Source organism: Cornus florida, unplaced genomic scaffold (genome assembly GCF_030987335.1).
Source record: "Cornus florida cultivar Cherokee Brave unplaced genomic scaffold, ASM3098733v1 CherokeeBrave_3.0.0_Hap2_Chr10, whole genome shotgun sequence".
NCBI classification, from domain to species: domain Eukaryota; kingdom Viridiplantae; phylum Streptophyta; class Magnoliopsida; order Cornales; family Cornaceae; genus Cornus; species Cornus florida.
The window spans coordinates 91,049,466-91,073,973 of NW_026775580.1; the positions used below are offsets into that span (position 1 = coordinate 91,049,466).

The 24,508-nt window shown below is 34.8% G+C and overlaps 3 protein-coding genes across 4 annotated transcripts; 1 reads left to right on the top strand and 2 right to left on the bottom strand.

Annotated features, from left to right (window-relative positions):
- Positions 1 to 896: 896 nt before the first annotated feature.
- LOC132280150 (arginine--tRNA ligase, chloroplastic/mitochondrial-like) lies at positions 897 to 12,509 on the top strand. 2 transcript variants are annotated; one of them, XM_059782278.1, is made up of 18 exons: positions 897 to 1,145; positions 1,379 to 1,449; positions 1,683 to 1,819; positions 1,991 to 2,066; positions 2,188 to 2,289; positions 2,396 to 2,611; positions 2,932 to 3,012; positions 3,669 to 3,752; positions 3,968 to 4,072; positions 5,704 to 5,882; positions 6,288 to 6,372; positions 6,497 to 6,683; positions 8,235 to 8,304; positions 9,165 to 9,234; positions 9,597 to 9,686; positions 10,553 to 10,621; positions 10,727 to 10,825; positions 12,206 to 12,509. In XM_059782278.1, the coding sequence occupies exons 1-18, from the start codon at positions 1,037 to 1,039 to the stop codon at positions 12,314 to 12,316; spliced, it is 1,941 nt and encodes a 646-aa protein (XP_059638261.1). In that variant the 5' UTR covers positions 897 to 1,036; the 3' UTR covers positions 12,317 to 12,509. The 2 variants fall into 2 exon arrangements, with proteins under 2 accessions (XP_059638261.1, XP_059638262.1); XM_059782279.1 differs by having other exon boundaries at positions 898 to 1,145; positions 1,375 to 1,449.
- A 642-nt stretch (positions 12,510 to 13,151) lies between these two features.
- On the bottom strand, positions 13,152 to 14,077 carry LOC132280151 (protein OXIDATIVE STRESS 3-like). The gene is made up of 2 exons (XM_059782281.1): positions 13,628 to 14,077; positions 13,152 to 13,519 (listed from the first exon to the last, which is right to left on the bottom strand). Exons 1-2 carry the CDS (start codon positions 13,900 to 13,902, stop codon positions 13,294 to 13,296), a joined length of 501 nt encoding a protein of 166 aa, XP_059638264.1. The 5' UTR covers positions 13,903 to 14,077; the 3' UTR covers positions 13,152 to 13,293.
- Positions 14,078 to 15,962: 1,885 nt separating this feature from the next.
- Positions 15,963 to 22,622, bottom strand: LOC132280152 (mitogen-activated protein kinase kinase 6). Its single transcript, XM_059782282.1, has 8 exons — positions 22,373 to 22,622; positions 22,046 to 22,130; positions 18,840 to 18,971; positions 17,891 to 18,115; positions 17,596 to 17,778; positions 17,176 to 17,399; positions 16,482 to 16,527; positions 15,963 to 16,408 (listed from the first exon to the last, which is right to left on the bottom strand). Exons 1-8 carry the CDS (start codon positions 22,444 to 22,446, stop codon positions 16,316 to 16,318), a joined length of 1,062 nt encoding a protein of 353 aa, XP_059638265.1. The 5' UTR covers positions 22,447 to 22,622; the 3' UTR covers positions 15,963 to 16,315.
- Between the last annotated feature and the right edge of the window lie 1,886 nt (positions 22,623 to 24,508).

Genomic DNA, 24,508 nt, shown 5'->3' on the forward strand with positions numbered 1-24,508 from the left:
TTATGACAATTAGAAATTAGTGTCTCGGAATCGAAAACTACACTATTATCGGTTTGCATAAAATTAGTGTATTGAAAATTTAGAAGATATACTTAATAAAGTTAGAAAAAATGTATTCAAAGAAAACATTATTTAAAAACATTCTTAATTTAACATATTTAATTATTTTATTTTTCTACTGATTTTGGTTACACTTTCAGTCTTACAAATATATTTTGTTCTCATATTTCTTAAAACAATATACATTACCAAACATGTTTTACCATGTTTTTGTTTCAAAATTCTCAGAATAAATTTGGAACACCAAACATGTTTTGTTCTCATTTCAGAACATCACATTACAAAACTTCTAAGCTAAAGCAGTACACTGTATCACACTACACTTCCCAAACGGGCCCTTACTCCCTTTCTTTTTGCAGCCCACCCATCCATGCTCTCTCTCTCTATTTGCAATAGTTCAGATTTCTGTTCTAGGCTAAAACAGTACATTATATCACACTACACTTCTCAAACGGGCCCTTAATCCCTCTCTTTTTGCAGCCCACCCATCCTTGCTCTCTCTCTATTTGCAATAGTTCAGATTTTTTCTCTATTACATCTGTAATCTATCTATATATGTATATTTATATACATTATACATTGATCTCCATCGTTTTTTTTAAATTGTTCAAAGTTTTCATGCTATGACTGAAGTTTTGGTAACAGAACGTGAGCAAAAGGTTCGGATCGGACCAGGGACAGACCGTGTTGACTTTCGGGATAGATTGAAAATAAATGGTGTAGGTAAGGGTCGGGAAAGATTGACCCGTTTTCATCAATCATTCGGGGCCCTTTTATCTGGTGACATGTCCATATTTTATCGGATAACAACCAACTGTAACATACGGTCAAAGGAGTATGGCACAAACTATCAAATCCCTCCAAAAACCCTAACAACAAGTAGCAGTAGCCGAGAAGAGAAACGTGAGGGGGGCGGCGAGTGGGAAGAAACTGTGCGCGTATAAAATCAGCGAATAAAGGGAACAAATATAAAGTAATGACCGGCACATTCGCTCTCTTACTTCCGCCGGTCTCTCCTCCAACTCTTTCTCTAAAGTTCAATCGGCTCTCTCTCTTTCAGCATTCTCCTCCTCTCTCTGCAACCTGTAAGCCTATATATATATATATATATCTGTATATAATCTATACATGTTTCTGTGTATATACATTTATCATTCTCCTTCTACACTTTGCTGTCTTTTTACGCGTCTCTCTGTACATATATACGTGTGTGTATATGTTCTGTCACGAGATTTAGCATAATCAATAATTTTTTTGGGTGTAAAATAGATTTTTAGAACTATTGTTAATTTTGTGGTGTTATTGTGAAACTAGACAGATATTCTGAGAGCTACCTCTAGAAGATTTTCTTCGACGACAAAGGCACAGTCAATATCGTCAATGGCAGCTGTAAGTTGATGCGCATATATAAATTTATTTACATTTCTGTGTTTGAATATGCAATATATACGTGTAATTTAAATGTACAATGTACGTTTACCATGACAATTAAAGAGATTATGCAATTTTTAGGTTTTAGCATGTAGGTAAGAAACGGTAGAATATTTTTATCATGTTTGCTGTAGATTGCTGTTTCATTGCCTGATCAAGTTGTTGTGCAATCTAATGTTTTGTGGGGACAGGCTGAAGAAAGCACAGGGACTCTTAGGCAACAATTGGCAAAACTATTTGAAGCCTCACTTAGAACAACGGTTCCTAGTGAGGCAGATGTAGAACCCTTGATTGCTGCCTGCAATCCAAGATTTGGCGACTATCAGTGGTACGGCTTCTTTGCATGCTTTTGCCCCAATATCTTCTCTGCTTTTTTATCAAGCTGAAAACCATATGTGATATGATGTCTCAGGTTTGTAGCGTGTTAGGTCTCTCATGAATTTATAGCACTACAAGTAGTTGTATGTATTTTGTTAAGGAACACATTATTTTGGTGCAGCAACAACGCCATGAGTTTATGGACAAGAATAAAAGGGAAGGGCACCGAGTTCACTGGTCCACAACCTATCGGACGGGTATTAACATTCTTGTGTAATTATTTTATCTACTAATTGATTCATCAGAGATGTTATGATATCTGGATTAGACTTTGAGTTAATGCCATCATACAAATATTGGTGGTCTTTTCTTCTGCAGGCCATCATAACAAATCTTCCTGCATCAGAAATGATAGAATCGTGCACCATAGCTGGACCTGGCTTTGTGAATGTTGTATTATCTAATCTATGGATTGCAAAGGTGTTTGCACATCATTAACTTATACTTAACGTCAAAACTCAAAATTTATTTATGTTATTTGGTTTACGACAAATATCATGTTTACTCAGTGATATTGTTACTGCAGAGAATCCTAAAGATGCTAATAGATGGTATTGAGACATGGGCACCAAAGCTTCCAATTAAAAGGGCAATTGTTGACTTTTCCTCACCCAACATTGCGAAAGAAATGCATGTTGGTCATCTAAGATCCACTATTATAGGGGATACTTTAGCCCGTATGCTCGAGTTTTCAAATGTTGATGTTCTTCGGAGAAACCATGTCGGTGATTGGGGTACACAGGTATATACAATTTTGTGCAAAATGTCCATATTTGTGGAGGATTTTAATCATTTTCTTACTAATCAGGGTTTTAGTCATTGCCTGTCAGTCTTTTCTTCTGCATTATTGCTACTGTTTATCAAATATGGGATTATTATGAAAATCATCTCATAATCTATATTCTGTGTGCCTCTTTGAAATTGCTATTGGTTTTTATCGATATATAGGCTGATAACTTTTTATCATCTCTTCTACCTCACATTATGGTTTAGTCTGCAAAGATATTACTACTACTTTTCTATTATGTCATGTAGACTGAATAAGTTTCACATGTTTTGCAGTTTGGTATGCTAATTGAATACCTTTTCGAAATGTTTCCAAACTGGGAAGCTGCAACAGATCAAGCCATTGGAGATCTAGAGGTGAGAGAAAAAACTTTGTAATCTACACAGGCTTCATAGCTCAATTAAGTATTTACTCACATTTTTTTTTTATAAAAAAAAAAAAAATTAAAATTGAATATTTGCGTATAGCACAAGCTAAATAAGATTATAACCAAAGTATTGCATATGACTAGTTATACATGATGTTTGGTTTGATCAAAGTCATGCTATAGATTTACTGATATTCCATCCCTTTATAATTTTGTCAAACTCTTTTTTCTCTTGTTAAGCATGGTATTTTGTAAAATTGGGAGATATCATAATTGAAATTTATGTTCAATAAACGGGTTCGTGATAGGTATTTAAGCTTATTACAAATGCCTGACATTAACAAACAGACTCTTGGAGAGGTCAACATCAATATTTTTGTTAGGCAATTACCTCGTCACTAGTCCATATGGTTTTTGTTCTTTATCAGTTCCTATAATTGGAACTTGGATGGTGATATTATGGATCATCAAGAATTACTTCCTTAATATAAGAATGTTTTATGACAGAGTGTTTAATCCATTACCACCATTTCTTTTATGCCTAGGAGTGCAACAACTATTCAAGACGCTGCGTTTTTGTTAAAAGAAAGTATGAAATTTAGTGCATGAAGGTAATGTTGTTTAACTTGAATGGTGCTCTTTTAGGCGTTCTACAAGGCCTCCAAGCAGAAATTCGATAGTGATCCTGGTTTCAAGGAGCGGGCACAACGGGCAGTTGTCAGTCTACAGGTGAATAACTTAGTTTTTTCGCTTAAACACTTGTGAGGTTGACTTCCAATGATGAGGACATTATTCCATTTATTGAATGATCCTATTGGATATTAATTCTAATTATTCTTACTGAAAGATTTTTATTTTTATTTTTTTTTAATAATGATTTCTCTTATCTGTTGATTTATTATTCACTTCTTTTTGCAATGGCATAACTATAAATTATATCACAGGGTGGGGAGGCGAAATATCGCAAGGCATGGGCTCAAATTTGTGAAATCAGTCGCAAGGGATATGAAAAAGTTTATCAACGACTTGGAGTAAAATTAGAGGAAAAGGTACCATATTCTTTCTATCTTCTGGATATAAAGTCATCAAAACATCTAATTCATAGCTGTTTTTGCATTTTGTTTTATGTGTAATTTTGTGGCAAGTTCTACATTTTTTGAACCCTCTTAAATATATACATCATATCACAACAAATAGATTTCGTCTATTGCTTGATGATTTTTATAGGAACAAGAGTTTGGATGAAGTCAGGAGATTGTTTTCTCATAGGTATTTACTATAAACACACACACACACACACACACACACACACACACACACACACCATTTTAATATTTCCCGTGGAGCAGATTAGGTGTTAGTGTATAACTATAACAAGTTTTTGCTTGATTGACACTTAAATTGTACTTCTAAGCAGACAAAGCATTTTTATTTCGTCAATTTCGTTTATGTATAATATGTTAATATGTTGATTTAAATTTAAATTATCTTAGGAAAGTTGACGTAACAAGACTCACCTACATTTTGTCTGTTGTGTCGTTTGAGGCGGGGGCTGGTCAGTTGGCAGAGATCAATGGTTGTCAGAGCTGCCTGCAGCCTAGGTGCTTGGGTGACAAAATACTGCATGGGCAATCAGAATAATAGATGTGGTTTTTGCTCACTGTATTGCTAAATGTAAACTAGTAGATGTGACTACTTATTTGGTCTTAAAATACTTAAGTGAGGTGGTTATTAATTTAATGAAATTAATATATTGTGTGCTATTTTTTATTTTGAAAGATGAGATCAATGGTAGCATCTTCGTATGGACTTGAAGCAGCATTTGATGTTGGGGATTGTGGTATTATTACTGCGGATTTCTCTAGACATTGTAAATTTATATTAGAATATATCATACTGAAATTATATTTCCATGCTCTGTTAAAAAGTTAATTAATCCATCTGTGAATATTTTTATATTGGCAAGTTTAACTTTAATGTCTATGTTCATTGGAGGTTATTGAAGAATCAGAAAACTTACTGAATTGACAGGTTTATTTTATATACTTAACATTCACAAACCCATTAAATTTAGGTTTAGATTAGAGCAGAGGCCACTTAAATAATTTTTTTCCCCTTTAATTCACTTGTTATCACTGTGATTTTGTTTCCAAATAGTTATAAATGTGCAACCCTATTTGCAATTCTAAGATATTACAATAAACAAATAACATAAATAATTAACAAGAACCAACTTTTTGGTCGTATTTAAAAAAGGATTTAATTGTTCTGGTATGGCATAAGTAGTATTCTGAACATGTTCATACTGCAACCTTTATTAAAAAATGGGCTTCTTTGTAGACACTGGTTAGTAATGAGCATCATCCATAAGTTGTAGTTGCTTGTTTGGCTAATAGATTGTGTTTCTGGCATTTAAGAGGTTCCAGGTGCTGAACGAAAAGGTGCACTGTTGCAACTTCTTAGGTAGTGGACCTACTGGTATCTAATGATTGTGTGCATGGTCTTTATATCATGTCCTGCAATGGATTTGCATTTTCTATGTTATCTACTTATGATGGTACATTTAACCTAATTAAATTTGCATTCTAAACTGAACTTTTGTATTTCACCCATATTGTTAGTTGTTTTTAAAACTGACAAGCAAAGCGACATGTAATTATTTTGTTTTGCCTCTTTTCAGGGAGAGAGCTTTTATAATCCATTTATTCCTGGAGCTTTAGAGGAACTAAATAATGTGGGTTTAATCAAAGAAAGTGAAGGTGCTCGTGTGATCTTTATCGAAGGGAAAAATATACCTCTTATTGTTGTGAAGAAAGATGGTGGCTTCAACTATGCTTCGACTGATCTTGCAGCTTTACGGTTAGTGTTTTTTAAAGCTTGAAGTTGATGAACCCTTAATAGCTTAAAAATATTTGATCCTTGTATGTGCCGTTGATACGTTCCTCATTAAATGCTTGTATCCCAGCTTAATGTGCTATCTTATCTCAATAATTTAAATAATGCGTTCTCAAATGCTTTTTTCCTTTATTTAAAGGGTTGCATTAAATGGATAAAATTATTAATAAAGTGTTGATCATTTTGTTCATTAGATCTAAAAGAATCTGTTAAACTGTTGGACGTGATATCTTTTGTAATCTGACATGACAATGTGTGGTATTAAAACCTACAATAAAGGGAAGGACTTGCATCACAAAAAAGTGTCTTCTGCTAGTGTAAGTGGGAAATGAGTGCATTTTTATTTGTCTTACTGCTTGCAATTTGTAGGTATCGACTTAATGAAGAAAAAGCCGAGTGGATAATCTATGTTACTGATGTTGGCCAGCGAGAGCACTTTGAAATGTTTTTTGCTGTAAGTATATAAAGCCATGTTGTATCTTTGAATCTTTTTTCCTCTTTTGTAATATAAAAATATGGTAATGTTATTGCTGTTGGATTTTGATGGTCAGACTTGGTTTATCCTCTTCTTCTTTCAGGCTGCCAAACTTGCAGGTTGGCTTCCAGCTGGTGATAATGTATACCCTAAAACTAGCCATGTGGGCTTTGGTCTTGTTCTTGGAGAAGATGGAAAGCGATTTCGAACCCGAAGCACTGAAGTTGTTAAATTAGTTGATTTACTTGATGAAGCCAAGAGTCGCTGTAAAGCAGCTCTTGTTGAACGAGGTATAACAATGAGTGATTTATACCACTAGTCTTTTTTTTTTTTAGCCAAAGATGCAGCTCCTTGAAAGATCCTTGTGTCTATAAATTCGTATGTGATATATCATTTGTTTTAATTTTGTAAGATCTATTTTGTGGTGTCTATCTATTCAAGATCTTTTTATAAGCAAATAGTGTTAGGTCAATAGGACATCAGCTGGCAAATTCTGTGTCATACATAAACTTGGGAGTGAGTATATATTTATTTTTTAGGATATAATTGAAGTATTAATTAGAGCTAGTTGGTTACCTCTTGTCCAAGGACATAATTGGAATTACAGTTGCATGCAAGGGCAGAAAGGTACACGTCATACTCAAGCATAAAAAGGGTAATTTAACACATATATGCACATACCACTCAGGGTTCGTGCATTCTGTCCTCTTTTTATTTTTTTGGTGGATAGATTTTAAAGTGTCCATTAGAGCTAGTTGGTTACCTCTTGTCCAAGGACAGAATTGGAATTACAGTTGAATACAAGGGCGGAACGGTAAAACTTCATATTCAAGAGTAAAAAGGTTAATTTAACACTTATATATGCACTTACCACTTAGGGTTAATGCATTCATTAATTAGGGTTTCATATATTCCATGTTTGATTCAGTTAAATCTTTTTTGATTTGCAAATATATGTTTTTGAAAACTTAAAATCAAAATTCAAGTCTAAGGACAGGGCAGAAGTCACTGGCCTTGTGTTGTTTGATTGACATTTGGCTTGATTGATCGAGCAATGTGAAATCAAAGTTTTCTTTTCAGATGTAATCTATATAAAGGCCTCTTATAGCATATTGAGTGCATTCTAGCAATTCATCTAGACTAGTGAGTATGCTTATATGGTGTCAATCATCTATTGTTGTTGAACTTGAATCAAATTCAACACCAACATGGAGCAATCACACAAATCATACTGATTGGACCACTAGTCTAAAATCAAAGTGATTTGGGAGAAGCAGATAAAGTGAGAAACAGATCTTTTTGCAAGGTTGACTGAAGGCTTGGAGACTCGAGTGAAGAGTATGGTAATCAGTCTTTGTCAAGAGGTAACTAGAGGTTTCTAGGTTTGGGAAACTAGTCAACCTTGTTGTAGTATCTCTTTCTCATACAGTGGATTTGATTTGTTTTTCTTTTTTGATAAGTGTATAGTGGATTTGATTTGTTGAACTAAACACCATGGTTTTCCACTTAAAAATATCTATTTCCATTGTGCAATTGCTTTTGGTACTTTTACTTTACATATTTATCATTTACATGAATGATTGATTGAGTTAGTTAGTATCTACTTTATATTTTTATTTTAGTTAATTTACTTAAAATTTTAATTGTAGTTAATTTACTTAAAATTTTAAAAATTGGTTAAAAATCTGTTAACTAGCTCGGTTGGAGCTATTGACCACAATCTAGGCCTAGATCACAGGCTTTGCACTGAAGAGCCTAGGATTCCGGTCCTACAACCCTTATAGTGTACTTGAATAACTTCAAAGTTTTGAAAATTTTATAATATATTTGATTCTTATCAGGTAAGGCTGATGAGTGGTCTGAGGAGGAGCTTGAGAAAACTGCTGAAGCAGTTGGATATGGGGCTGTGAAGTAAGTTCCTTATACTCCTACAGTCCTACATGCTTTTACTTGATTGTGGTGTCTGTTGTTCTTATCTTGATGCTACTTTTATTGCTACTACTTTTATTGGTTTTATTTTGTGACAAGTACATGAAGCAAGTAGGAAAGTTTGCCATATTGCATCTTTGGATGAATCGGAAGTCCCAGTAGAAATTTGTTTCAAAATGTCTTCCGTGCTGCTAGTGTAAACTTTGGTCCGTTACTGTCAGGTGTTCTTACCTAGTTTGCAATTTTTTCTTATTTATTTATTAGTAGGTGCTTATTTTGCAGTTGTTTTGGATATTAAGGACACTTCCGTTTTGGAAATTATCAAGTCTTTTCCTAATTTTTTTGGGATTCTCAAAAGGATCAGGATGTAGCTTAAGTGGGAATCATAGAGGCACCAGGATGATGCTTAGGTTAGGTGCCAATAATCAATCATTTTAGAAGAGCCCTTGTACTAATAAACTGTAACCAGCACCTATTTCAGTTGTATTCACAATTTTTGTCATTGTAAACAGAAAACTTTTTATCTTTTATGTTTGCATTAAAAGACAATTGAATATATGCATCTGATGACTTTTCCCACCCACCTTGATATGCATTGCTTAATAAAACATTGTGTTCAATAAAAGCAGAATCTAGTAGTTTGTGTTGGATTGAGGAGTTCTGTTTTCTTTGGTGGTGGAATCTAGAATTGGGTCTCCCAATTTTGATCCAACATTTGGCTGGCAGTCTAGGGATTGAATTACGCTGGGAGTTGGTAGATTTTGATGTGGGTGGTTTTACTCTGTTTTCTTTTAGTTTGTCTTGGCTAGTATTTAACATTTTGCTTTGCTTGTGTTAAACAGGTACGCCGACCTGAAGAACAACAGATTGACCAATTATACTTTTAATTTTGATCAAATGCTTAATGATAAGGTGCGTTTAATAATTAATTTTTCTCCAGTGTGCACTTTAATGTGAAGCTCGATTGAAAATGCTGTTGTGTTTACTATACCTGTTTCTGAAATAAGGTTTTTTATTTGTCTAACACGTACTTCAAAAAATATTTGCGACTATATTTATCTTCAGAATTTGTTGTTAAATAAAGTAAATAGTTGCTGTAAGGCTTTTTTGACCAGTCATTCATTAGTCATTAGTTATTCTTCCGTTCACACTATAATTTATAGTGTTGATTATGCTTGTGCAGTTGCTGCTTATTGAATAGTAATTATAGCAGTAATACTATTGCTATCAACATTAGCATTCATTTCTTACTCACCAAACTTTGTGATGAACAGGGGAATACTGCTGTATATTTGCTGTATGCACATGCTCGAATCTGTTCAATTATCAGGAAATCTGGTAAAGACATAGAAGAGTTAAAAAAGGTACGATCTTTTCCTACTTGAAGCAATTATAACTGAAATCTGCTCAAATATGTTTCACATCTGTTTTCTAGCACATTCCAATCATATTCTGTTAAATTCATTTGGCATAAAGTTGCTGGCTTTTTTACTAGATATGTGTGAGCAACATTGGTATTTTTGTTAGCATTTTGGTGCTTTCAATATAACGTGTGAGTGAGTTGGGCATGAACAGTTGCATACACTGAGTTGGGCATGAACAGTGGCGTACACTTTTTCTGCCGCTTGTGGTTCATCACTGTCATGAAACAGCCCTTCTCATTTGCATCTTAGGATTTTTGCAGCAAGATGGTAAATGAAAATAACTATCCTTTATATATGATAAGCCTTCCATTTAGATAGAAGATGAATGATATTTCAATTCAGTATGGAGCTGTTTTTACTCTTGATTGATCTTGATAAATCTGCATAAACTTTCAGACTCTTTTGATTTTTTAATTTTATTTTGTTTTTATTCTTTTGGGATTTAGGTGAGGCAGGCAGCGAAGCCACATTTTGAATCGTTTTTGCCCTTTTTGACTGCTACTTTTTGTGCTGAGTTATTTTGTCCTTTCACTTTGCTTAACATGCAAGATTAGCAACCATGTTGTGTGGCGCTTTTACTTGTTATATTAGTTACTCCGACCTAAAGCTTGGCAATAGGCTAGGATTTGACCCCTCCTTTTAATGATCCTATGATGTTATGACTAAGCTTAGAACTCTCTCGAGGTGCAGTTCCATACCGATGGAGTAGCCGAGTTGAATCATAGACCAGTTGCAGTTGCACCTGGACAGCATATTTCATTTGATGAAAAAATGTTAATTTTTATTTTTTAATTCTATTTTGACAGACGGGAACAATAGACTTGGCCCACCATGATGAGCGTGTTTTAGGGCTTCATTTGATCCAGTTTGCTGAGGTAAAACATGAATTTGAAGGACTGTTGCTTGTGTCAGCAACTTAGTTTGCATGTGATGCTCATCGTTGTAATGACTTTTAATATGTATGCCCTTGCACTTTTTAGGTTGTTGAAGAAGCGTGCACCAATCTCTTGCCAAATGTGTTGTGTGAATATCTATACAATTTATCCGAGTACTATACAAGATTTTATTCCAACTGTCAGGTACGAACTCATCATCCATTTACTCTCTTTTTCCCCTTACTCATTTATGGAAACTGAGTACTTACTACAACACCTTTTTTTTTTTTTTGTGGGGGTGTTGTGGGGAGGCTTACTATCTCACTAGGGTTGGCAACGGAGCGGGGATGGGACAGGTTTTCCTAAATCCTACCCACCCCATTTAGTAATACAATAGAATTCACGGCCCCGTTCCCATCCCGTTAAAGCCAGAATATATGCAAATACAAATATGTATGTGTGTGTACAAACCCTAGTTATACAAACATTGATCTTTTTTAAGCAAATGTACATAGATGCAACATAAAGGACCAACAATATAGAAGATGATATCGCTGCAAAAGCCAACAGACCTGTGGATGAGTCGGCTGGGTAGATGCGAGAGACATAGAGGTTTTTATATGTGTTTTCCCCTTGCAGATGCGACCATCTCATGTGCTTTGATTCAAACAAATGCGACCCTACACACTACCACAAGTAGATCTATAGGCAGAGGAGGTCATCGTCGGCTCCGGAGAGGAAGAGAGGGGGAGGAGGAGGAGGAGGCGTGACTGTGGGAGTGGGGCCTGTTGGTAGATAGAAGCCCCGAGAGAGAGAGAGAGAGAGAGAGAGAGAGAGAGAGAGAGAGAGAGAGGCTCACATTCCCGACCCACCCTGAACATGTATCGGGGTATCTAGTAAATATAAGGTTTAAACAAGGTACATATGTAAATTGCTGTATAATTGGTGCAGGGATGGGGCGGGATACTCACATACATGACCCCACCCTGAACTTTTACCAGGTTGAAATACTTTAACCCAAATCTGCCCTTATCCCATATAATACCTTACCATACTCATCCCATTAGAGGTGGGATGGGAATCCGTATGCTCGGAACAAATTCCATCCTTTTCCCACCTTGGGAGAGAGAGGGAGGAGAGGGTAGAATTTGGAGGTGGACTCAACTTTGGTGGCTTTACACATGCCCTTATTGATAATGGGTTTCTGGTATGACCATGTAGAGAATTACCAGTAGGCTAGTTGGCTCTTTCATTCGTTCTGTCTTATTGGGAAAAGTAGTAGCAGAGAACATTTGATGTGATGAAGATCTACTAATTATTTTGGATGCAATGGATCATCCATTGGGTTAACAAAAAGAGGTAAGAAAAGAAAAGAAAATATGGGATTTGTTTTAAGTTTATTTTAGGAACTTTGGAGAAGTCTGGAATTTACTTGGGTTTATGAGTCCAGATGTAATGATTATATTCGATTTGGTTTTGTTGCATACGGACTATAGTTACTTTTTCTAATTGAAGATAAAATTCGATTTATGAATATGGTATTGTTGCCTTCTGAATGAATCCTTATTTGGAGAAATTTGGCAGGTTGTGGGATCAGCAGAGGAAACAAGCAGACTCTTGCTGTGCGAAGCAACGGCTGTTGTCATGAGAAAATGTTTCAATCTACTCGGAATTGAACCTGTCTACAGGATATAATTCTCGACAGTTAATTGAATGGTTTTTAATATGTAGTTCTGGAACTGTGCTGTGATAGTACAAATTTCTTGGCATTTTAAGGTGTAAAGCTATATATGCCCTAGCAAAAAACACATTACACTCTTTTGTGGGCTCTTACTTAGAGTGAAACTGGCCATTTTAAGTAAATGTTGATTTTGGTTTTGCTTCCTGATCTTACATTTGTAAGAGGTCTTTAGTCCACATTAAGAAGCATCATCATCTACATGGTTATACTATATATAGTTGTTATATATATGTTTTCATGTCAGTACCTCTGAAAAAGATGGAATCGATATTTAGTCCTTTCTTTTGTGGATATGTAATTTAAGAAACTCCTTGAATGTATTCTCTTCCAAATCTCAACGTTCTTGGCTTTGTCTATATTTTTGAATCATAGAGGGTGTGTGCTTCGAAGAATATTAGTAAATGTCGGATCTAGTTATTAGACAATGGCAAAGGACTGTTATGTTAATGCTCCAGGTGATGCAAACAGGAAGCTCTGGATCTATACTGGGTTTGGAATAACAAAGTTTTACATTATCAAAATAAACAATTTTGCAATAAAAACCAGGCAAGTTCTTAATAGTTTTTGGCACATCAGTGTATATTCTACACAGTTTTTTCGGCAATGTAGTAGGATAACCCACCACCAAAAAAATTTCTGGGCATTTTAAGGTGTTATTTTGTTATTTGTCCGGTAGTAGCCGTATCCTCGAACAAGTGCAGCCGAATAAGTGTGTCTGAACGTAAAATCTGGTTATTTGTACGGGAGTGACCATCTCCTCGCGCGGAATATGTGTGCCGCATTAAAAGATTAGTGATATTGTGAATCCTTTTATCATCACAAATACTTTTATACATATGGCTTGCGATAGAAACCGACCAAGTTCGCAAGCCCTAATAGGTTTTTACCCATCGGTTCTTGGTACATATACTAGAAGACTGACTACCGCCACTTACTTACCTAGTGAAGAAAAGAAAGATACATTTGAAGCCTTCTTTGATATTGTAGGCTTAGGACTGTATGATTTATGGCCATCTAAACCCCCTCCAAAGCTCTTACATGACTTCATTTTCTTCCTCTGAGGACTCCCTTTCTTGATAAGATCTTCTAGGCTCTTCACACTTGCTAGAGATGCAAAGGACTGGGCCTTACCTTGATAATACTTGGAAAGGCCTCTCCTGCAAAACATATGCTTTTGAGTCACCAATATTCATTCACACTTCAATATATATATATATATATATATATTATGTATGTATGTATGTATATTACTATAGATTTCTTACTTGATAGGGAGTTGGACCATGAGCTCAGACAATTCATCCAACGGACCGAATGAAGGCGATGGTGACAGTATTGAAGAGGTTGCATCATCTGCAATGTCTAATGAAGAAGAAGATGATGCAACAGAACTAGTTGAATCTTCGAAGGAGGATTTGGTGGATACAGAGTAGCAAGTGTCGTCGCCATCTTCCATGATCACCCATTGACTGTGCCGGGGATCAGAACCATCATTTTCCTTCATGGAGTTATCTTGACTAATGTGTGTTGCTCCACCCATTGTGATGCTCAAATCATATGAACAAGAACAAGAGAGAGCAACACGAAGGGTATCTTATTCTTAGCTAAAGAATTGGTCCCATATGATTTCCAGCAGGCCTAATCAGAGGGAAAATATAAATACACACACACACACACAAGTAAGGTCTTGATAAGTTAATGAATGACAATCATTTGATGATACCACCAATATATGGTTATAAATGAAGCATTGGAGGGTGATCATCACAAGTTAATGTGTTTTTTCTATTGTCTTTTGTTTGTTGCTTTTATCGTTGGATTTGTCACTATCATTATTTCCCTATGGTTTTGAAATTCTTAGCTTTCCCACCCAACTAGGAAAATGGATAAGGTCTACATATTGAATGTATCCATATCTGAGTCACACTACCTTTTTCATTTTGGGGAAACTGAGGTCACAATCTTGGCATCTTTGTCCCCATAAAGTTATGACACAATGCCCAATTCTCTATAATATTTCAAGGTAGGAGAACCTTGCAATACTTGGAGAGAACAAAATTTGGTTGACATGGCTAAACTCTTGTACCAACCCTTTTTCAAAGTTTGACAAAATTTATGTCCAATAGTTTAAATTTGTCCACATCGATCTTAACTATTGTAGATGGTACAATTTTTGTATAGTAAGTCATTTGGACGGCACTCTACGTTGCTGGAATGACAATCATGTAACATCAAAATATAAGAAAAGATGGATGATTATAATTTTAAAAAGAAAGTAATACATAATATTAGGCAAGTGCACGAGATTTCTGTCATTACAAAGTCTAGAATCAATATATGCAATTATACTTTTGTATGAATATATATATATATATATATATTTTATTTTAAACATCTAGATCACAATTAACTGTAAGTTAGATGAAAAAAATGTAGAATATGAAATGAAAATAACACATGATTTTCAAACTATTGGTTCCAATTATTTCCTTTGTAATTACAATTTTGCCTAATTAGTAAATGAATGGAAGGGAGGCTTGAGAAAAGGGAATGAGATAAGAAGGCGACAGGGTACATGTCATGAGTCATATGACTCAAGGAATTGTCATTCATTTGATGGTACTGAACTTGCCACCCCATTTTTTGCCAATACTGCTTACTCGCCATTAATTTGTGTATGTAGTTCACATGGGATATATGAAAAATTATTACATCTCTTTGATATTTGTTTAAGATTTACGTTAATTTTATTTTTTTGATATGTAAATATTTGTTTAAAATTTACGTTAATTTTGTTTCACTTTTTACTTGCATGTCAACTTATAATTGGCCGAAATCAATGATCTTGGAGCCATGTAATAATCTCTCTAGGCATGTGCCAATAAATGGCTTAATACTACCCTCAAAAAAAAAAAAAAAAAATTAAAAACCCTAATACTTTCAACCCTTGTTTGGCACTTCACAAAAAAGCTGTGTCCCACCAACTGTGGTGGTGTGAAAGTGTCGAACAGTGTATCATTTTCTCTGCCAACCTCCCTTAGGTTTTTTTTTTCTCCCACATATGCAAAAAAACACATTAGCTTCTACTTTCATTTTTTTTTAATTTTTTTTTTTCCTTTATATCTTTTGTGCCAATAATGAAATTACCCTAGTCTCATAGATCAGGTATTCATCATAAAAAAACCTAAAGCCTTGAAAGTAGTCAAGAGTACAGATATAGCATAGGATTGGTCTCTCTACTTAAAGGAGTTCTAAGAATAGAATGTTTGTTCACAAACGAATAGGAGAAAAAAAAAGAAAGACAAAAGACAACCAAAAGAGAATAAAGAAAGCATAGCATTAGTCCTGGTTCTTGTAAATTTTAAGCTAATAGTCTAATAGTGGTAAACGATCTGCAAAATAGAATATTTGTTGCAGAAATTGGTGGAAGAGGTAACCAAACGAAGCAGCAAAGGAATGTAAAAAAATGGACATCTACAAAAACCTGATGCCGACAATGTTATTTTAATCAGATTTCATGGGCAAGGTGTGGGCAAAGCATAGAAGAATTCGTACGCAAAATAGCTACGTAGCCATTCAATCACATTAATAGTAAACCAGTGAATTAAAATTGAGAGATATTGAGGACTTAATTGTGGCTCTCTGAAGAGGAGGTACAGCTAAGTAGGTCCAGCAACCTCACTAATTACACTAAAATGGAAGATCCGGCCAAGAAAATAAGTAGCCGGGGCAGGTCCTGGTCCATCGCTTAAATGCTTGATACACCCAATCAAGACATGGACCCAACCAGAACCTGATTTTAGGTACCTGATGAATACATTACTATCTGAACATTCAAAGACAGTTAGGCATGGCATATCAAATGCTTAATTGCTATGTAATGTTTGAGCACAGCTGTCGATACATATAAGTGAGAACATTTCACACTCAAAATCCATCATTGCAAGACAGATTTATCTTGTAAAATTTACAGGAGGTTCCAAGCTACCCACCAGAATCTCGAGATCAATGTCTTTGTCCTCAAACTTCTTGATAAATGGATGACTCTGGAGCACAACAGAGGTTTAATAAGTAATTGACTTTGAAACGTGAATATCTACTAATAAGTAACATACTAACCAATAGGTCCAAAGCTGACAATCTGTCTCGAGGTTCCTTTTTTATGCTGCATATGCATAGAACAAATAGAGTCAATGAGGGATACAATTTATTTTATGCAAACTGAGTTTCATAGAAGCTGCTTTCTGTTATATGGGGGAGAATATGCATCCAACAAATAAGAAATGTCATGCTTCTTTGAAAGAAAATATTAGCGGATGATTATTATGAAGATGCTCTACTGTCAAATATGCAAACCGGGATTTGGACAACAGAGGTGAAAGAAAAAGAAAAATACTGGCCGTAAAGGAAAAAGTATTCATTGTGCAAGCGTGTCCAAGAATATTAGTCTAAGCTTAGGCACCAGTAAAACACAAAAAAATTAAGTTTGAAAAGAGCTTATTGACATAATTAATGAAAAAGAACAGGCGAAGTAAAAAAATCCAATCACTTGGAGATCAAAATAAAGGATTTTCATAATGCAATTCAACAATATAAATGCAAGTTGAGGACATCTTAGTCATTGTGCAAGTGTGTCCAGGAATATTAGTCTAAGCTTAGGCACCAGTAAGACACAAAAAAATTAAGTTTTAAAAGAGCTATAATGAAAAAGAACGAGCGAAGCACAAAAGTGCAATCAATTGGAGATGAATAAGGGATTTTCATAATGCAATTCAACAATGTAAATGCAAGTTGAGGACATCTTAGTCATTACCAAGCCGATACAAATGAACAGAACTCAGGAGAAAATTGATCTGGTGGAGCAGAAGGTGGTGGGCTTCCCACAATGGCCTGCAAAAGCTCATAAAAGCTTGGCCCACCTTGCTGATCTTCAGATTGTATATAGGGAAACCGCCCTATAGCACACTCAAGTATTACCATGCCCAAACTCCAAATATCGCTCTTATAGTCGTATGTGCTCCCACTAATTCTTTCAGGCTGAAAGAGACGTAAAAACATTACAGTTAGCTTTCATTTGTCAAGATAGCATAGCATGCAAAAAAATTTGGGATCATTCAAAATGTACTTTAAATTACTGAGATTAAAAAAAAAGAACAGAAATCACTATATAAATAGCTACACCAATATACTCAGTGTTCTAGGGAAAATGTTGAAGGGTGATTACTCCACTTACAGACATGTAATTGTAAGTCCCAACAAATGTATCTCGTTGACCCATAGAACTGGCCAGCATCGCACTCACACCAAAATCTGTAATCTTTACTTCTCCTTTGTGATTTACCAGCAGGTTGGATGGTTTTATATCCCTATGAATTACATGCCTTTCATGGTGCAAGTACACAAGACCTTGTAAAACCTGGAATACAGACACGGTTTTGTATCAAGCTAGAATTTGCCAACTTCCTCAAACTATCAAAAAGGCACTTGTGTCTCAGCTCTTTAGTTGGGAAGAGATGAAACTCACAAACCTGCTTACAAACAACTGCAAGATATGGTTCAAGGATTGTTTTGACTTGTCTGATCACATCCGCCAAAGACCCACGGTCCATGTATTCTAACACCAGAGAGATGACTCCATTGTGATAGAAAGAATGGTAGCAAACTACAACTTGTGAACATTGTGATGCCTGATTTATTTTCAGCTCCTGCACAATTTGTTTACGAATATCCTCTTGTATGTTCATCTGTATAACCTGTGATACACAACCCAATGAACTTCATAGTTAATTATTTACATAGTTTTGACAGCCTGGATTGTGAAATGTGATATTCAAACCATCATCATCGTAGTAATACCATAACAACAACTAAAAAAATCTCAGTATATGTATCGCTAAAGAATTTTGGAGGCTAGTATTGTGAATTACTGTTCCAATAAACAACTTCCACAAAAATGTCTGCAAAATGGTGAAAAACAGGCAACTGAATTGTTCACGAGGCCAAGTTCTAATGTACATCCAAAGGTGAAGCACTGCTTAATGAATTGTTCAATATGCTGATGTATCAAAAAGGTGAGGAAGAATTTATTTATCGAGCCAATCACTTTGGAATGTGAAGTTTGTTATTAATTATATTTGAATTTGGTACAAAAGCTAAAGCACCAATAAGAGGCGCTAGAAGAGTCGAAGTATAGCCAGAGTACATGCATACAAGAGCAACCCCAACCAGGGGCAGCTCTCCCTTCTGCTTAAAAAAGATGACAAAGATTAGTAGCTACTTCAAACTTCACATTCCAAAGATGACAAAGATTAGTAGCTACCTACCTTAAGAAAAATTTTTTAATAATAACTTTTCCGCTGGTATATCTATGTAAATCTTTTTATTAAAAATTCGAACTCTATGGTAATAGTCAGTAATATGTTTACAAAATCAAATAAACTAACAGGAAGTTGAACAATGTGTCTATAGTATACTGACCTTCAAGGCAAACAGTGTTCCGACCCACTTGTGGCGAACAAGTTGAACTACGCCACCACTGCCCTTCCCAATGACTTTGATGGTTTCAAGGTCTTCTAATGAGAATTGGAGATCAAGCTCAGTTTCTGAAAGCTGTCCAAGCAAAGCAGAAATAAATATGATGGCATCGGACTGTAAACTCAGAACACTCGGCAAATGTACATTGCAAAAGAATAAACATGAATATTTCTAGATCATATATAACAAGAAAATCACAATAGATCCCGGTGTTTGTCATAAATACAAGGATAACTACGGCTGTGGTGAACCAGTAGACATGGCAAGGGGCCAGATTAACTATGTTGTTCTTACAGATGCTAATCTAGCTAACATTTCCCTGTTTTTAGAAAAAAAAATTTCACAAACCCCCAATATGTCCACAAACAATCCCCATGGTCAATAGTTCCTACATTTCTTACCAACTTTTTGCTCCTTGTTAATCAAATAGATACCAAACGTTACAGTTGACATGAAAACTTTTAAATCTATCAGCAAGGTTTTTAGGAAGGTGCCTACACATGCTTACCATAGGTTCTCTCTTTCATTTTGTAGTCACATTCTGCTTCTCAATGTATGTGCCAAATCAATTTTTAGTGCAACAAGTGCCAGTCCAGTCCATTCACCCAAAAAAATACTTAATATTGTGCATCTATATACAAGCACAAATCGAAGCGGAAGAAAGATTAGTTAGCATGTGTCAAGGAGAGAACTGACAGGTTTTGTATTAATGTTAGCCATAAGAACATGTACTGAAAATTATGGCATAGCTACCAAAATGTAAAGTGAAAACCCATAATAAGCATATGAGGCACCCTCTCATTCATTTTCATGTATCTTGTACCATATGTAAGAAGCACAGGTTTTGGTTTACCGCAAGGTTTGATTTGCTTATGCAATAAAATCGACTTTTTTTAGAGTGATTAACGTACATTTGTCAATTTTTTTGAAATTTTTTTTTTTTTGCCATTTTCATATGAAGATGAAGATGGTGTGTGCCATCTTATGGGACCTTTCAAGCAGCTTATGTTCACAATAAAGTCTTGCTCTTTGAAACGCTGAATAAAAATTTGAGGCTTGCCATCTAATTGATTCCAATAGATTACATTTAAAGTTGAAGATTAACTCAACTCAACAATCTTTATAGCAAAACAAGATCAATAGATACTATCAAAAGTCATATCTAACAAACACATATCCACCTTATCATATGTAAGGTGGTATTCGTAACCATTTATTTTAGTTGCAGATGTCATTTGGTAAGATTAAACCATAAGATCTCTACAATGGACTTGACTTTCAATTGGATGAGTAGATCGACGGTTGCCTGTTTTATAAGCAAAGTTTACTTTATATAATAGCATATTTTTAAATAATTGCCATCACTGTAACTTGGAGATTTCATCAGAATATAAATATTTAATCTAACAGGAAAAGGAGTTAACAGATGTTTTTGCCTCCAAGAATGAGTATTTAGCAAACCAAAAAGATCATGAACAAGCCGCAGTGCCACACCAAAGAAATATAGAAAATCTGGGGTAGGCCGCTTTAGATATGACTACAAGGCAAAGGAAGCTAATGGAATATGATAACCACCAATTTACATGAGGAAGAGAGATCAATGGGTGATTATGATTAGTTTTTCTCAGCTACACTTATTAGCATTTTCCTTCTACAATTAGATGAATGAGAAAATTATTCGTTTTTTAAGTAATGGATCATTCAACAGTTCTCAAAACCAAAAGTGATTTCATCCCCAGATCCTAAATGTTGAAACACTCTAACCCGCAAAGCTAGATCGCTATAACTAAAAGTTGAAGATAACTCAACTCAACAATCCTTATAGCAAAACAAGAGATTTCATCAGAATATAAATATTTAATCTAACAGAAAAGGAGTTAACATATGTTTTTGCCTCCAAGAACAAGTATTTAGCAAACCAAAAAGATCATGAACAAGCCGCGGTGCCACACCAAAGGAATGTAGAAAATCTGGGGTAGGCCGCTTTAGATATGACTACAAGGCAAAGGAAGCTAATGGAATATGATTACCACCAATTTACATGAGGAAGAGAGATCAATGGGTGATTATGATTAGTTTTTCTCAGCTACACTTATTAGCATTTTCCTTCTACAATTAGATGAATGGGAAAATTATGTGTTTTCTCTTAAGTAATGGATCATTCAACAGTTCTCAAAACCAAAAGTGATTTCATCCCCAGATTTTCCCTATATTATGCTATGTTTGGTTGGAGGGATGGATTGAGGAGGGATGGATGAGGCTTTTCGTGTTTGGTTGGAGGGAAGGGAAGAGAGGAAGGAAGCAAGGAGGGATGCTTCATCCCTCCTTTCTTCATGTTTTTCTATCCGCCCAATTTTAGGGGGAAGGGAGGAGAGAGAAAATGAATAACTACCAACAATATGCAATTTCCAATTTTAACCTTTTCAAAAAAATTCAAATGGATATTTACTTTTTGTTATTTTATACAGTGAGGATATATTGGTAAAAAAATATAAAAAATCTCTTTCCCTTCCTCCAACCAAACAAAAAAAAGTATCACCCCATCCATCCTTTCTACTATCCATTCCATTCAACTAAACAAAAAATGGAGGAAACACCTTCCGTTCCCTAGGGATTCCTCATCCATCCATCCCTCTATCTCTTCCATCCATTTTTCCATCCCTCCAACCAAACGAAGCATAAATGTTGAAACCCTCTATGCCGCAAAGCTAGATCGCTAAAAGTGTCAACATCTGATGTTGTATTACTTATCCCAAAGCACCTTTATTTCATTAGAAAAAAATAAAAAGAAAAAGGAAAAGGAAAAAGAAAAGGTGTGATGAACAATATCATAATCTCAAGTCTACAGAATTCTGCTTTACATAAATTACTTCTCTAAATTACTTGCAATAGTTTCATTATAACAAGATGTCCCATCAAATTTACCACGCTATTAAATAATCCGCAGAATCCATCAGATCTTCACTTTTCAGAGTGATATGGACCACATTGAAAAAAATTAGGAATACAATACTATAACCAGAAAAAATCATTGTAAATATGTTTAGAGGCAGAAAGGTGTTGAATAATTTCCCCGGAAACTACATTAAAGTGGAGCCTTTCAGATTATTAAGTAAACTGTACAAGAACTGAATTGCAAGAAAACTTACACGAGGTTCGTTTTCTTTGGATGTGAGTCGCAAACCTTTCATGTTCAAGAGCAAATCGCCTTCATGAAATGTGCCACTCGCAGTCCTGAAATTCAAATTTGTGCAAAAAAATTTACAGAAAAATAACTTACATCAACGAAATTTCAAGAAGATTGCAAATTGAAATTTTAGCGATTGGGTAAATCAATCTAAATGCAATTCGAAATCATATCCATAAACACAAAAAATGAAAATCGAACTGACAGACCAAAAAAAACTCGAATAGACAAGGCAAGGAATTGATCAGATCAAGAAAACAGAAAGTAAGACAAAGGTGTTTGTGCTTACAAGAAGCTGGTGATTGGAGTTTCTTGAGCAGGAACAGAGAGCTTCAGCTGTGTAAGTGGTTTCTTGGTCTTCATGATTGTCTTCTAGGGTTTACAAATGATATATGTGTGTATATGTGTTTTACACACAGAAATAGAGAGAGAGAGAGAATATTTTCTTTTTGGAAACGGCGACGAGTGACCGACCGACACGATTCGCGTAAACAATAAATTCAAATGGGGATGACCGCCAAAAAAGTAATCATGTACTGTGCTTAATTAATTTAACGTTACAAAACTTTATTTAATAGTCTACAAATGAAAAATATTAGACCGACCAAATTTTAAAGAGAAAGTTAGAGACCGATAAAAAGAGAGCTAGGACTAGAAGACTTTGGGTGTTGTTTTAAAATTTATTTGATTATTTTCTTCAAATTCAGTGAAAATTTAATTTGGAGAGAATGTAGGAGTTTAGAAATTATAAATTTCTATTCGGATAGATTTAACATCAATTGGGAGTATTTATAATTCAAAATTTGAATAAAGTAGGGCAATAGTATTTCAGCTAAGAAAAGTATAAATAATTATTTAGAAATTCTGGACATAGTGAATAATATTCACTGTACTGCTTTGTATATGATCATAATACATATATGTTTACCTCTCAATTTTCAAAGTTGACGGGACTTTTCTTTTTCAAATTCTTTGTGAGACTTTATCCAATTTTGTTCCTTGAATAATATGAGGCTAAAATTTGTGAATAAGTTGGTAGAGTCGAGTTTGTCCTAAGCATTCCTTTTGAATTAAAGTCAAGACCATAAATAATATTCACATTTATTTGAAAAAAGAAAGAAATAGAAAAAAATATATATATTCCAAACCAATTTATGTGTTTTTGTGTCTATTAAAAAAATATTATCAACGCTCCAAATTCCATGATTCGATGCACTAACTAATAAAGTTTGAAATCGACTCGAAAACTAAATTCGAATGCGAAAACAAATATGAATAAAATACTATCTCTACGACAATAAAAGCATCTCAAACGAAGTTAACAAATTTTGAACACGAGTACAACTGTGAAGGTTAATGACAAAAAGAATAAAAAATGATCACAAATGCAGAAGATAAAACCCACATTAGTCTACATGGCTAATGTGACCCAAAAGATGAATCAAATGAAGTTCATTAAAGTCATACCAAACACTTATTAACATCCTATGATATTTTAGGCTCTAGAAAAATAATTTCGATACAAACAGTCATTTTTAACATATGAAAAACCTTACTAAAATTGTTGTAACTCACTCATCGCTAGGTTTACGGTCCGACACATATAATCCAGTATGTAACCCGGCCGAACCCACTGGTCAATGAACCCGGTGGGGGAAGTAAGAAAGTTTTAAGTAATTCATGGTCCCAATTATACGAGCTCCTGGTACAGGGCCGGCATAAAGCTCAACTGGCCCAAACCCAGCCGAGCATTATTTATTAGTATTGGAATTTTCAGAACCCTCAATAAATCAATGTCAAACACGTGCAATCCTAGTCACTGTCACATAGGAAAAATTATTACATGAATTTGGCCCACTTAGTGGGACTACTTCAATCAAAATTATTTGAAAATTTATTACATGGAAAGTAGGCACTTAATGAGTCCAATTAAATCAAAACTAAATTTTAATTTATTTTTTTTAATATAACTCTCTTATTCAATTATTTTATTTATTTATTTATTAGAGAATTTTAGTTGGGCTCATTCAATAATTTATAGCCTTTTGGAGGAGCACTAAGTATTTATTAAAGCGACATGGACACAAAAATAAAAAAATATATATATATAAAAAAAATTAAGCAACCAGAAAATCTCTTGGTAAATAGTACTACTAGGCACTAGTAACTTGTAGAGAGAGTTTAACCAAAAAACAACTCGTAGAGAGAGAATATTATATATATATATAGAGAGAGAGAGAGAGGGGGTCCGAAGTTCAAAAACCAAATGAGAAAAAGAAAGATTATTTGTGGGGCTTTAGACGTAGCTAGGTACCGTTGATGTGGCATCTAGTGGTGGTGTAGAGTACGAGATTTAATAGGTGCGGGACAGACATGCTACGCATAGTTAAGCTAATCCAAGCTATTAGCTGCGGAATCGAGACCT

Coding starts and splice junctions, on each gene's coding strand:
- LOC132280150 (XM_059782278.1), top strand. CDS start 1,037: ATGACCGGCACATTCGCTCTCTTACTTCCGCCGGTCTCTCCTCCAACT. Junction 2,290..2,395: donor CTAATCTATGGATTGCAAAG/GTGTTTGCACAT, acceptor TTGTTACTGCAG/AGAATCCTAAAGATGCTAAT. Junction 2,612..2,931: donor TCGGTGATTGGGGTACACAG/GTATATACAATT, acceptor CATGTTTTGCAG/TTTGGTATGCTAATTGAATA.
- LOC132280151 (XM_059782281.1), bottom strand. CDS start 13,902: ATGGGTGGAGCAACACACATTAGTCAAGATAACTCCATGAAGGAAAAT. Junction 13,520..13,627: donor ATGGTCCAACTCCCTATCAA/GTAAGAAATCTA, acceptor TATGTTTTGCAG/GAGAGGCCTTTCCAAGTATT.
- LOC132280152 (XM_059782282.1), bottom strand. CDS start 22,446: ATGAAGACCAAGAAACCACTTACACAGCTGAAGCTCTCTGTTCCTGCT. Junction 17,400..17,595: donor GGACTTACAATTACATGTCT/GTAAGTGGAGTA, acceptor CGTCTCTTTCAG/CCTGAAAGAATTAGTGGGAG. Junction 16,528..17,175: donor TGTTCATTTGTATCGGCTTG/GTAATGACTAAG, acceptor ATGCATATGCAG/CATAAAAAAGGAACCTCGAG.